The 14,081-nt window shown below is 37.0% G+C and overlaps 1 protein-coding gene across 24 annotated transcripts in view; it reads right to left on the bottom strand.

Moving 5' to 3' along the window:
- HDAC9 (histone deacetylase 9) overlaps positions 1 to 14,081 on the bottom strand; it is a 939,894-nt gene that overhangs the window by 299,572 nt on the left and 626,241 nt on the right. For all 24 annotated transcript variants that reach the window (XM_019825556.2, XM_045053248.1, XM_045053242.1 and 21 more), the window contains one exon: positions 6,313 to 6,490. In XM_019825556.2, the coding sequence (XP_019681115.1) occupies positions 6,313 to 6,490 (178 nt within the window). The remainder of the gene's footprint in view (positions 1 to 6,312; positions 6,491 to 14,081) is intronic.

Here is a 14,081-nt window from a genome sequence, read left to right as displayed (position 1 = left end):
GAATGTTGGAATAATGGGTGATTCTTCTCTATAGTTTTCTAGGTTTACCAAATTGCCTTCAATGAACATGTATCCTTTTTCTCTAATTAATAAGAATATAAATATCACCCTAAAATTTGACGTAACATACCAATGATAGTTTTTTGTATAATTTTCAGTATTTTGCGTCTATTTACTCTCATTTCACTCAGTTGTTCATTTGTTTGTTGATTTACTTGTTTATTAGACAGTAAATATATATAATAAGCACCTTCCTTATACTAGCCATGTATCTAAGAAATGGGGTTAGAGAAAACATAAAAACAGTCTCTTTCCTCATGGAGAGCCCAGTGGAACACAACGCCTGAAATAAATAATTAAATACAATATTTGGAGAAAAATCTAGTTTGTTATGAGGGATCATAAAGAATTCGGATTTAGCTGATCAAGCAAGGCTTCTTGAAGGAAACAACATATAAACTAAAACTTGAAGAATTAACCAGAGTTAGCCTGACTTGGGAAAGTATCTTTCATTGAAAGGAAGGAAGGAAGAGAAGGAGGGAAAGAGAGAGAGAGAGAGGGAGGGAGGGAGGGAAAGAGGGAGATGGAGAGGGAAAGAGAGAAGGAGAAAGGGAGGGAGAGTGGAGGGAGGGAGGGAGAGTGGAAGGGAGGGAGGGAGAGTGGAAGGAAAGAAGGCAAGCCAGTGTTGCTATCCTCACACTGAAATACTCAAATGTATTTCACTTTCCATCATGCTGTTTCACCCACTAAACGCCAATTGAAAAATTCTTTCAACTCAATTATTTTTAATGGCTTTCACAATGTTGGTTTGGTTTGAGTACTATGATTCTATTACACTAGACACTGACTAGAAAGATAATATCACAAAAAAAGAACTTCCTCACAAATTATGTAAAGTAGCCTAGCACTGGGAGAAAGACCTTAAATTGTACTGATAGGGAGGATAAAGCCAATCAAATTCATTTGCCATTAAATCTTTGTTTCACTAGACCACTTTCTCACATCATTCACAAAAATAAACTCAAAATGGATAAAGGACCTAAATGTGAGACAGGAAACCATCAAAACCTTAGAGGAGAAAGCAGGAAAAGACCTCTCTGACCTCAGCCGTAGCAATCTCTTACTCGACACATCCCCAAAGGCAAGGGAATTAAAAGCAAAAGTGAATTACTGGGACCTTATGAAGATAAAAAGCTTCTGCACAGCAAAGGAAACAACCAACAAAACTAAAAGGCAACCGACGGAATGGGAAAAGATATTCGCAAATGACATATCGGACAAAGGGCTAGTATCCAAAATCTATAAAGAGCTCACCAAACTCCACACCCGAAAAACAAATAACCCAGTGAAGAAATGGGCAGAAAACATGAATAGACACTTCTCTAAAGAAGACATCCGGATGGCCAACAGGCACATGAAAAGATGTTCAGCGTCGCTCCTTATCAGGGAAATACAAATCAAAACCACACTCAGGTATCACCTCACGCCAGTCAGAGTGGCCAAAATGAACAAATCAGGAGACTATAGATGCTGGAGAGGATGTGGAGAAACGGGAACCCTCTTGCACTGTTGGTGGGAATGCAAATTGGTGCAGCCGCTCTGGAAAGCAGTGTGGAGGTTCCTCAGAAAATTAAAAATAGACCTACCCTATGAGCCAGCAATAGCACTGCTAGGAATTTATCCAAGGGATACAGGAGTACTGATGCATAGGGCCACTTGTACCCCAATGTTCATAGCAGCACTCTCAACAATAGCCAAAATATGGAAAGAGCCTAAATGTCCATCAACTGATGAATGGATAAAGAAATTGTGGTTTATATACACAATGGAATATTACGTGGCAATGAGAAAAAATGAAATAGGGCCTTTTGTAGCAACGTGGATGGAACTGGAGAGTGTGATGCTAAGTGAAATAAGCCATACAGAGAAAGACAGATACCATATGGTTTGACTCTTATGTGGATCCTGAGAAACTTAACAGGAACCCCCGGGGGAGGGGAAGGAAAAAAAAAAAAAGAGGTTAGAGTGGGAGAGAGCCAAAGCATAAGAGACTGTTAAAAACTGAGAACAAACTGAGGGTTGATGGGGGGTGGGAGGGAGGAGAGGGTGGGTGATGGTTATTGAGGAGGGCACCTTTTGGGATGAGCACTGGGTGTTGTATGGAAACCAATTTGTCAATAAATTTCATATAAAAAAAATAAATCTTTGTTTCAGGGAATCTCATTTGGTACAATAATACCTTATACTCTCCAAGTCCTGTTGTGAGCCATGGCCAAGCCTCATCTCTATTAGAAAGACCTGAGCAGAAAAGATGACTATGGTAAAGAAAATAAAATACACTGCCCTTTCCTTAATTATCAGAAGTTATATAAACAATATGTCTTGGCTTTACATAGAACAAAAACCTCTACCTTTTAAATTGAATATTACAAAAAATGAGTATTAATACTCAGATTCCAATCATAAAATCCCTTTCAAGGAGTATGTGGCAACCTGGCTATACAACACATATTCTTCATTATCATTAGAAGCATCATAATCTTATACTCTTCTTGCCCATCCTAGAAATAACTGTACTCAGGCATTGTGTAGGACCACCATGTAATGGCCACATATTAATCCATTTCTTGGTCCATTCAAGTCTTCACAGGAAATAGTCCAAAGACTTCATCCTACAACAACTGACTGAAATCACACTCATACAACATTTTCCACTTGAAATACTGATTTGTTCTTTTCAAAAAGCGGGTGGTGTGGCTGCTCTATCTGGTTGCTGAGAATCCACACGGAAGGTGAAAGTTTGAAAGGTGTGCCTTGAAAATTATGTGAGTTAAGTATTAGATAACTTTTTAGTCACCACTCTTACAGAATGGATTTAAGTAAATCACCTACCTTTGTAACGTACTTTTTTCTCCTCCTTCCTTTTTAGTGGAACTACTGAGCATGTGAGATTGTATACCATTCTTTTGAAAAAACCTAAATATTACCAAGGAATATACTTGAATGTCACTTTTGATTTTTTTAACTGTATCTATAGCAGATATTTAAATGTCAGAAGAAAAGAATTTAGTGCTTAAACATACTTTTAAAACATACTAAAAATCAAAATCTTAATAGTTCATCTCTGAAATCAGATCATTAGAAATACTAAAATGAGGGATGCCTGGGTGGCTCAGTCGGTTAAGCTTCCGACTTCAGCTCAGATCATGATCTCCTGGTTCATGAGGTTAAGCCCCGTGCCAGGCTCTGTGCTGACCATTCAGAGCCTGGAGCCTGCTCAGATTCTGTGTCTCCCCCTCTCTCTCTGCTCCTCCCCCCACTTGAGCTCTGTCTCTCTCTCAAAAATAAATAAATATAAAACAAAATTTAAAAAAAATACTACAATGAATTTTGAGATCATGTGGATCTCAAAAATTCTCAGAGAGAATGGAGGCTACAGGAGAAATATGGATTACACACTATGTGGAACAAGCAGAGTAATGATGGTATGTTTTGTTTCCTTTGGATTTGGAAAAGCACTAAATGAGAGTTAGCAACCAAATATGTATTTTTTTTTAAATTTTTTTTTCAACGTTTATTTATTTTTGGGACAGAGAGAGACAGAGCATGAACGGGGGAGGGGCAGAGAGAGAGGGAGACACAGAATCGGAAACAGGCTCCAGGTTCTGAGCCATCAGCCCAGAGCCTGACGCGGGGCTCGAACTCACGGACCGCGAGATCGTGACCTGGCTGAAGTCGGACGCTTAACCGACTGCGCCACCCAGGCGCCCCCCAAATATGTATTTTTAATCAGAATGGCAATGGAGGAGCTATTAGCATATATGTAAATAACACACTTTGTATACTTTTTTAAGAATTGAGCCATTTTAAGAATTTAAATGTTAGGATGCAATTTTTAAGACTAAGTGAGAGAATAAAGTTTTTCTCTACCAAAGTATATAATGTTAAAATCACTTAGTCATTCTTTTTTTTTTTATGTTTTTATTTTTGAGAGAGACAGAGAGTGAGTACTAGTGGGGGTGGGACAAAGAGAGAGGGAGCCACAGAATCTGAAACAGGCTCCAGGCTCTGAGCTGTCAGCACAGAGCCTGACACGGGGCTCAAACTCACGAACTGCGAGATCATGACCTGCGCCAAATTCAGATGCTCAACCGACTGAGCCACCCAGGAAGCCCCACTTAGTCATTCTTTAACTGGAACAATAATTACAAAGCAACTTTCAGTATTTTCAAATTTGAACTATCAATCCTAAGTGTTTATGAGTGTATGTACATATATACATTCTATGCAAACTAATGTTTGTTGATTCAATTAAAATTTACTGTCTATTAAATATAAAACACTGTTTTTAAAAAATATGTGTATATAATCATTTAGACAAGAAGTGTGCTTAAGTGTATTAAATATGAAAACAGTCTCAAGCTCACTTCCCTATTTGTGTTGCTGACATTATGAGAAAGAAACTAACCATCTGAAATGATCCAGTCTTTGGTTTGAATGATTAGGTTGTTTGTCATGCTTCTATTAGCAGTTATAGTCTACTTTTCACCTGGATTCTTCTAAGGCCTCCAACCCTGTCCACCTGGCAACACTGCTTTCTCAAGCTTGTAGTGTTATTCTAATATTCAGAAATCTTACTTTATTCGTATTTAAGGAACATATAAAAGCAGAGGAAACCAAAGCATATCAGGAAAGGGTCACCCCTCTTAACCAAGATAAGAAAATTAATCAATAGGATTTCAGTAGTAGACAGCGACATACTGTAGGAACAGCACCACAAAACTTTATGATGAAGTTCACTTTTAAACTAAAGGAAACTTTTAAACTAAGGAAATAATTTTGAGTGAATGGAATTACCACCATGATAGGCTGATCACTTATTGCTCTGTGTTCTCTGAAAACTTATGGCCAAAATAAAAAATATTTTCTAGAGAAAGAATTTAGAAGAATGTAATTCTTGAAGGCTACTGATCTGAATAGCTACAAATAGTACTCCTCTGCATCACATATCTGGTTTTGAGCAAAAACTCTCTAAAGACCAAGGATAGAACCAGGCACAACTTATCCCATCAGATTGTGCTGACACTGGGCTACAGTCCTGGCTTATCTGGGATACCAGGGCAGGTCTGCTATGCTCTAATACAGGGATCTGAGGCAGTGGTTAATATGGTACAAGAAATACTTGCAAATATACCTAGCCTGTAACTCCTAGTATGGAATGTTGGCCTGTGCAATAACACCTTGCAAAAAGTAGTTCCTCTGCATACTTATTAAAGATGTCCGTCAAAGTTAAATAACTTGGCCATTCCATTCACTGATTTTTAAATAAAGATGATATCAAAGCTTGGGAATGTGATTTTAGAAAAAGCATTTTAACTTTTCCCAGCACAAAGGGTTGTATGAGGTCACTGAAGCCACAAAAACAAACTCGAATCCTGAAAATTGATTCAAAAATAAATCAGATAACCTGTAAGAGTCTTTGAGAGAAGGTGCACATGAATTCTCCCATGCTGCATCCAAGTTATGAGTCCCTTAGGGCTATTTTATCTTTCATTTGATCAGCCACAAGTTTGAGAACATGGATATCTTATGGATCCTATTCTCGTGAAGACAGAAAGGAGTATTTATCCACATGGATATTTACAGCATAGTTCCTTTGGAGAGGGAAGGGCACCCCTTTTTTGTGTGTATGTTCCAGCCTTGACCTTCCTCTGGCCTTTGTTTTCCTCTGTAGCCAGGTTCTAAAATAACACAGCTGTAGGCAAAGGAAGAGATTGGTCAAATAGCCCACCCAGAGGTGCCATAATAAATGGAAATGAAACTAACGTACGTAGCATTAAGCAAGGTTTGCCCTGGCCAACTGCCTCCCAGGAGTCATCTAAATGGTAAGTCAGAAGAAAACAATGAAACAAACAAAATGTGAAAAACAAACGTGGGGAGAGGCACTCTTCAGAGTCAAATAAAGCTGAGCATCATAAATTTCCTAGTGGCCAGGACTACTAGGAGGAAGAGACTGAGGAACAGTGCTAAAGAATGTTGTAGGGATTTTGTTTCCAAAAGGGATCTATGCACCTGTTGATATGTTTTCCAGGCCCTTGAATGATAACAATTTATGAGGCTATTAATACTAAGCCCAAGATTTATCAGATGTGCTGTTTGTCTTGTGGCCAATATAACCTCATAAAATTTGGGTTGCATTGGGTTAAAATGAGCGTTCTGCTATTGGAGTTATTCAAAGCATTTAAATTGCTTAATCCCACAAGAACGGTGTATGTAGCCTGCCTATTAGGGAAAGTCTTTAGGGATTCCTACCAGTTGCAGAGCCAGGCTGGAGGGGGCAGTCCATTTCTGGATGAGGTAAAATGGAGGCAGCAGGGGAGGAATGAGTCCTGGAGACAAGACGATGTTTCTCTAATCCATCCATGCCAACCACAGCCAGCTGAGCTTGGCGCACTGAGCGCGCACGTGTGTGCTGGGGCTCCAGGAAGGGCTGTTGCCAAGAAAAGAGCACAGTAGAAAGAAACATGAGACAAGCATTGAGGGAGACACTGAGAATGACGTGTAAACAAATTAAGTTCATCAGGTCAGAGACATAATAAACGGTGTGAAGGAAAAAGAAAAAAAAATAGAGAAAGGGAGAGAAAAAACAAGATCTAGTCAATAAATCCATTCAACAGATGTTTTCACACTGACTTCCAGGGCCTGTCTGCCTGGCTAAGGAGGAGGTGATGGCAGGAGACCTGTCAATTTGAACTGATTGAAAGAAACAGACCTTTAACCTCAAAAGGAACATCAACTTAGACTCGTTTCCTATCTTGATAACAACATTTGAATATAGCTCCAGAGTTGTTGCAACACAAAGTGGGAAAACAATTCAACTGCTTTCAAACTGCCAATAAGGCTGAATTCTGAAAATTCTATCTTGAATTTATTCAGTAATATTGGCAATAAAATTTATGGGAGCCTAAAATTACCAATTATATGGCTATATTTTAATACCTTTCAGCCTTCATATTATGGTATAGAACAATGAATTTTTCATAGGTTGAATGGTATAATCTCAATAAAATAAAAATTTTGTTTCTTTAAAGAGTATTAAATATAATCTCAGAGATTTAACAATGTTAACATGTTTCATACTGTAGTTATCAAATCAAAAGCCTGAGTTTGGAATTCCTCGAAGATTCACTTAGTCCATACTTCTGTCTCCAAAAAAGACTATCTCTAAAACACAGACAAGCAGCTAATTTAACTATCAATATTACATAGTGAATATACTTCCTCTTCTTCAAAATCAGGGAATTCCTAACTCTTGCACTGCTTTTTATGATTCTTTCCTTTTCCATATGCTTAACAAATGTGGAAAATGGCTGAAAAGTGATATAAAACATGATTTGATTATTACATGCCATAGAAATTGATATGCCAAAAAGTTAAGAAAGTCTTTTAAGACTAATTCCTATAATTTTAAATTTTTACATGCCTTTCTGTTTTGATCTACCTGGCTAGCATTTACTCTTTCAAGACTGGATGCAAACATTACCTCTCATTAGTGAGGATTTGCCTTACACTTCCTATTAGGTTAGGTGCTAGCACCCATTATTTGCGATGCTTGTATTTCTAGCACAAGGCTTGTTATATCCTAAGTGTACAAATTACCCACTTAGAATGCTAACAAATCTACATACAACACAACTGTACTCAATGCATATTGCATGGTTTTATGTCATTATTACTTCCCCTGTATATGAGTTAATGGCGCATATTATGATTATGATTATGAATATTTCATTACAGACAACAGGCAAAGACTGCCCAATTTTTTAAAAATAATCTTTTAAAATTAACTTTAAAATAAGTTGTAATTAGTGTATATGCACATATTGTTACTGCTGTATACAATACAGCAGAATAACTGTACCATCAATCAGTCAGTTGGAAGTCATCTGTCACATACTCAGGCTTTGGGCATTGACTGTGATGATAAGGATGGCTTGGTCAGGACCTACTTCTAGTTATAATAGTTTTAACACTTTGACAGGAGTTTAACTCTCTTGTTTTCTTGAGTGCTTCCATCTATAATGCCCTGAGGATACAACAGTAAGTATGACACAGTCCCTCCTCTGATGGAATTTATAATCAGAGGGAATGCAAATGCATAATCATGACTTGGGGAATTTTCTACGGGGAAAAGGGGTTTTTCTGCATTTAATCTAAAATGCATGAGTAAACATCTACCTGAATGTCTGTAATCTTCATTTCTCTGTCTCTTCCTACTGTAATTTATTTAACCCTCATCTAACCTCATGCATAAGGCCTTTGATCACCCTATTCCTAAGACAACCCATCTTACTTCTTTCTGCAAGAATTATCTTCCTAAGGTCCTCCTGTAAGCAAGAAGTTGACACAAAAGTCTCTGAAGGAAACTGAAGTCAGAACTTCCCTAGCCTGGCATTTGGGCCTCTATGACCTTAGGCCAACCTGCATTCTCAACATTAGGTCTTCTATTCCTCTTCCAAGTTCTAGCCCAAATCCTATCTACTGTACAACAAATATCATTCCCAGGGCTGCATTCTCATTGTCATGAGCCCTGGGCACTATTAACTTTTTTGGGTTCCTTCCTCCATAAGTAATTATTAGAAAATTACATTCTATGCTTATATTGCCATACAATGGATTTTATATATATTATATTTTCTCTTTTGATTAAAACATTAAAATTTAAACATTCTGGGAGCACCTTCAAGTATCATGGGCTCTGGGCATAGTGTCTACTGTGTCTATGGAGACAGTGGCCCTAGTCCTTTGTGTTCCACCAATCTTTTGTGCATCATCCCTCTAGGTGTATCTATGAAGCTGCACATTCAGCAATCATGCACATCCTCTAAGAAAAACCTGTAATTTTCCAAAGAGCCTTTTTAAGCTACCACGTTAAATGTACTTTCACTTTCCATTACATTCCCGATACACTTTTTCTCTCTCCTTCTCCTTGCTGTCATCTTTTCTCTATTCGACTTACTGCATGCCATAACCACTTCCTGAGCTCATACCGTGTGCCAGATACTTTGCTGGTGTGTGGAGCCATTTTTATGTTCATTGTCTAGTCAGAATACAGATACTAAATATTTCTAAGTATAATGTAATCATAAATGCAATGAGTGCTGTATAGAATAAATGCAAAGTGCCATAAAAATGTAAAGAAAAATCTGATAGAGAGGTTGAGGGAACTTGCATCTAAGAATGTGATGTTTAAGATGTGAAGGATAAGTTGAATTAGGTAAAGAGTGGGGACAAGCTCTAGACACACTGTGTGTGTGAGACAAATTATCTTTGCATGTATAATATGCAAAGTTTTTTGAACCATGGACTGGATGTAACTCATTTCTGAGTTACATTTTTCGAGTTTATTTTCTGCTGCATTGTATATCTTGTTCTTATGCTTTCTTGAACCTAAATAACTATTTGCACATTGAAAATATGTAACATATTTGGAAGTTAAAGGCCAATAATATAACCATGTTTTAGATGACTGGAGTTACTGAATGGTTTTCTCTCTTAACTAAAGAATCAATACTGTAAGAGCTCCATGTAAATAATATCACTGACTTCTTTTTAAATAAAAGGGGTGCCTGAGTGGCTCAGTCAATTAAACGTCCGATGTCGGCTCAGGTCATGATCTCACGGTTCATGGGTTCAAGTCCCACATCAGGGTATGTGCTGACAGCTGAAAGCCTAGAGCCTGCTTCATATTCATATTCATATTCTGGGTCTCTCTCTTCCCCTCATGTTATGTCTCTCTCTCTCTCTCAAAAATTAAATAAATGTTAAAAATTTTTAAATAAAATATATTTATTGCTTACTTGAGCTTCACAGGAACCTTTTGAGATAATGGAATAATACTTTGCTAAGCCATAAGCATGAAACAAATGTTACATCTTAATACAGAACTTCATAATCAGGTAGGCAAAATCCTACTTACCCAATCTCTACTATTAGGAATATGGCAACGCAGATAAGAGACAAATAACTACTTGTTCAGTAGTAGTTATTTATTTATCACATATAAGTGCTCATCCAATATCTATTGTACATGCAGAAGAAAAGAAATCCCATTTGGGTTGTATAGACAGGAAAGTGAATTAACCACGGCTCCTGATCTTGTGGGTTGACATTCTATATTCAAGCACTTTATCCCTAGTTGGTAAGTTCCATAAGGATAAAAGCTTTGCCTATTGATTCAGATATTCCAATGTAGTGTTTCAGATGTAGCCAGTGTTAATAAATACACGATGAGTAAATAAATACTCAGGAGATAAATAGTCATCCTTAAGATTGCTCTATAGGGATAAAACTAGAAAGCCTATTATAAGCAATCATAACATAGTCAACCAAAGAATGGCTAGGTAAAAATTAAAGAAAATAGATACTAAACAATTATCAAAAGACGATACTCTGAAATCATTTAGGGTTAGAGCCAAGAGATAATGAAAGAAATGAGTGATTTGAAAATTATTTTTCCTTTGTAATTTTATGAAGTTTCCAAACCTTCTATGTACCACCCATATTAAAACTTTAAGAAAAATGGTAAATGGTTTTAAAAATACACAGTCAAAACTTAGACATAAGAGCAGACATAGGTCAAATATTTTTGAACCTTCTACCAAAAAAAGGACTAAAGAAGTGAGAAAAGATTATTCACTTTCAAGAGTTGACCACAATTATATACCCTTTTACAAATGAAGTATGGCTTTTAATATATAGGGGGAATCTTGATAATCCAGTAAGGCACACATTACTATGCTCATATTTGACAACAAAGTATCACAAAATGGTAAGCCACTTTTATTTCTGATGGATATTACTCCAAAGCAATAAAAAGCTTTCTGCTTGAGGCTGAAAATTGAGACAATTTTTTTTATTCATTCTAAGAGAAAGAACAAACAGGGGAGGGGCAGAGAGAGAGGGAGAGAGAGAATCCCAAGTAGGCTCCGCACTGTCAGAGCAGAACCCAATGAAGGTTCTGCTCAAACTCAAAAACTGTGAGATCATGACCTGAGCCAAAGTCAGATGCTTAACTGACTGAGCCACCCAGGTGCATCTAGTTAGTATTTTTGTGTTGTAGCTGGAATTTACTGATGTGTTTCACTACACCTTTTTTTTTCCTATTAGCAATTTTAATGAGAGATAATTTTGTCCGTATTTTCCATAATTTTAAGTACAAAAGAGAATGTTTCTGTCGCGTTTTCAGAAAAATAAAATGCTTAAGAGCACAAAACCTATTGTTACAAAAATTAGATGGATACCCAAACTAAACTTTCATCTACTGAGCCTCACTGAAAAATGTGTCATGCCCACATGAATAATAAATACAATGTCCCCTCAAAAAAGCCTTTTTGCTTAAGATATCTTTTAAATATACTATCTTGAGGCTATTTCTTAAGCATACATTAGTCCTTCTTTCTTCAGGTTATTTAATTGGTGCTTTGGTTTTGATTGGTTACTTTGCCAGACTGTCATTCTGAGACACTGTCTCAGGTTACTAACTGTAAGACAACATTTTCTTATATGAAGGAAGTAAGCGGTTCAGGCCTTATATGCCTGAACATCATCTGTCTCCTCCCACTAACTATAAATTACTTTCACAGTAGAGTTACTATGCATCCATTTTATAAATTCTTCAGTAATGCCTAATAAGACATCAATGTCATTGAGGCCCAAGCCTTTCTAAATATGGGGGATAGGCACTGCTGTCCCTTTGAAAGTGGGTAGGAAAAGGTCTTGAAGTTTTCCGTATGGCAAGCACAATGTTCTTCCTTAGAGTAAAATATTTATTTAGAGGTAGCTTGCTAATGGAGATTATGAGGTAATAAAGCCCCTGGGCAGAGGCAACATCAACATTATATTTTTCTTTAATTTTTGGTTATGTTTCTGTTTGGTTTTGTTTTGCATTCTTGTTGTCATTGCTTAAGGACCTCTTTTATGGCTTCTGGGTTTTCACTTTGTTCTGGATGGTTACATTTGTTTCCAGACATGTGGGTGGCTGCTCATTATGTGTGATAATCAGTATCATTATGCAATTTAAGCAAGAATACAGAAATAAAAAATTATAGTGTTTCATCTTTGAAACAATCAGTGAAATAATCAGAATTATTTGAATTAGCTTATTAAAAGATAGGACCTAAAAGAAAAAAATATCATGGGAAAACAATTATGAAAAAAGTTAAAATTTGATTTCCAAGGCCATTTCTTTAAAGAATATATGTTCCTTCTTTATTGGCATTATGAGCAAGTTGATTTTCTTTTTGGTTTCACAGTGTTTTGAACTTCAGGAGTCTTGTTTTTCAGAAAATTAGAATCATAAATATGTCTAGAGCCTATCTTGTAAAATGCCAAGGGCTGCGGGAAATTTGCATGTTCTAAAGTATTTGTATTATTCAGGATGGATGCATAAATACTGATTAACTTTAGACTGTTTAAAACTAAACATGCATGTTAATAATTTAAAAGGAGCTTAAATAAAAATGATGTATATAACTTTAAAGAAGACAAAAAAAATTTGGAAAAGAGAAAGGGAACCCTCTTGCACTATTGGTGGGAATGCAAACTGGTACAGCCACTCTGGAAAACAGTATGGAGTTTCCTCAAAAGTTAAAAATAGAACTACCCTATGATCCAGCAATCATACTACTAGCTATTTACCCAAAGAATACAAAAATACAAATTCAAAGGGATACATTTTATATGCATAAAATAGATGATGGGGATTAAGGAGTGCACCTGCTGTGGGGCACCTGGGTGGCTCAGCCAGTTAAGCATCCAACTCTTGACTTGGGCTCAGGTCATGATCTCATGGTTTGTGGGTCTGAGCCCCATGTCACTGACAGTGTGGAGCCTGCTTGGGATTCTTTCTCTCTCTCTCTTTCTCTCTCTCTCTCTGCCCCTCATACTCTCTTTTCTCTCTCAAAATAAATTAACTTTAAAAAAAATGGGGCCCCTGGGTGGCTTAGTCAGTTAGGCACTAGACTCTTGGTTTTGGCTCAGGTCACGAACTCACATTTCATGGGTTCAAGCCCCATATCAGGCTCCACACTGACAGTGTAGAGGCTGCTTGGGATTGTCTCTCCCTCTCTCTCTCTGCCCTCCCCCACTCACTCTCTCTTTCTCTCTCAAAAATAAACTTAAAAATTTATTTTTTAAAAAAAGAGTGTACTTGCTCTAATGAGCACCAGGTATTGTATGGAAGCATTGAATTACTATATTGTATACCTGAAACTAATACTACACCATATGTTAACTAGAATTTAAATAATTTTTAAAAAGAAAAAGAAACGACAACTTAAATTTATTAAAATTAGCCATTTTGATTAAAAAAGAAGCAAAAGAAGCAGTAATATAAAATAAATGGAGAAAAAATGAAACATGAAAAAAGCTGAACTATAATGCACAAAATGAGATGCTAGGAACAAACCTCAATTTATTACTAAACACAGGTGATGTGAAGGTACTCAATTTACCATTTAAAAAATGAAGACTATGGATTAGGAGATTAGGTTAAGACAGACCAAGAGCCTTCAAAGCCCTGAGTAAGTCATATCGATTTAACTCCTGTGCACCCAACTCTAAGGACTGCAAGAATCTATCCTACAGCAACTGACTGCAAATCAAACACTTTAATTAAGCTAAGCCCTTACTAGATTGGTGGGCCTCCATCCCACAAAAATTTAGTTAACAGCTAAACACCCTAATCAACTGGCTTCTCTCCCCTTCTAGGAGGGGAAAAAAAAAAAAAAGGCGGTAGAAGCCCTGCCAGTATTTGAAGCTGCTTCTTTGAATTTGCAAATCAATGTGATATTTCACCAGAGAGCTTGGCAAAAAGAGGGCTTCAACCTCTGTTCTTAGATTTACAGTCTAAGGCTTTACTCAGCCACTGTAGCTATGTTCATAAACCGCTGACTATTTTCCACTAACCACAAAGATACCGGAACTCTCTACCTTTTACTCGGTGCCTGAGCTGGCATATAGGAACTGCCCTCAGCCCTCTAATTGGAGCTGAACTCCGCCAACCCAGTACTCTACTAGGA

Source organism: Felis catus, chromosome A2 (genome assembly GCF_018350175.1).
Source record: "Felis catus isolate Fca126 chromosome A2, F.catus_Fca126_mat1.0, whole genome shotgun sequence".
In the NCBI taxonomy this organism is placed as follows: Eukaryota; Metazoa; Chordata; class Mammalia; order Carnivora; family Felidae; genus Felis; species Felis catus.
This window is presented reverse-complemented; position numbering and strand designations above follow the sequence as displayed.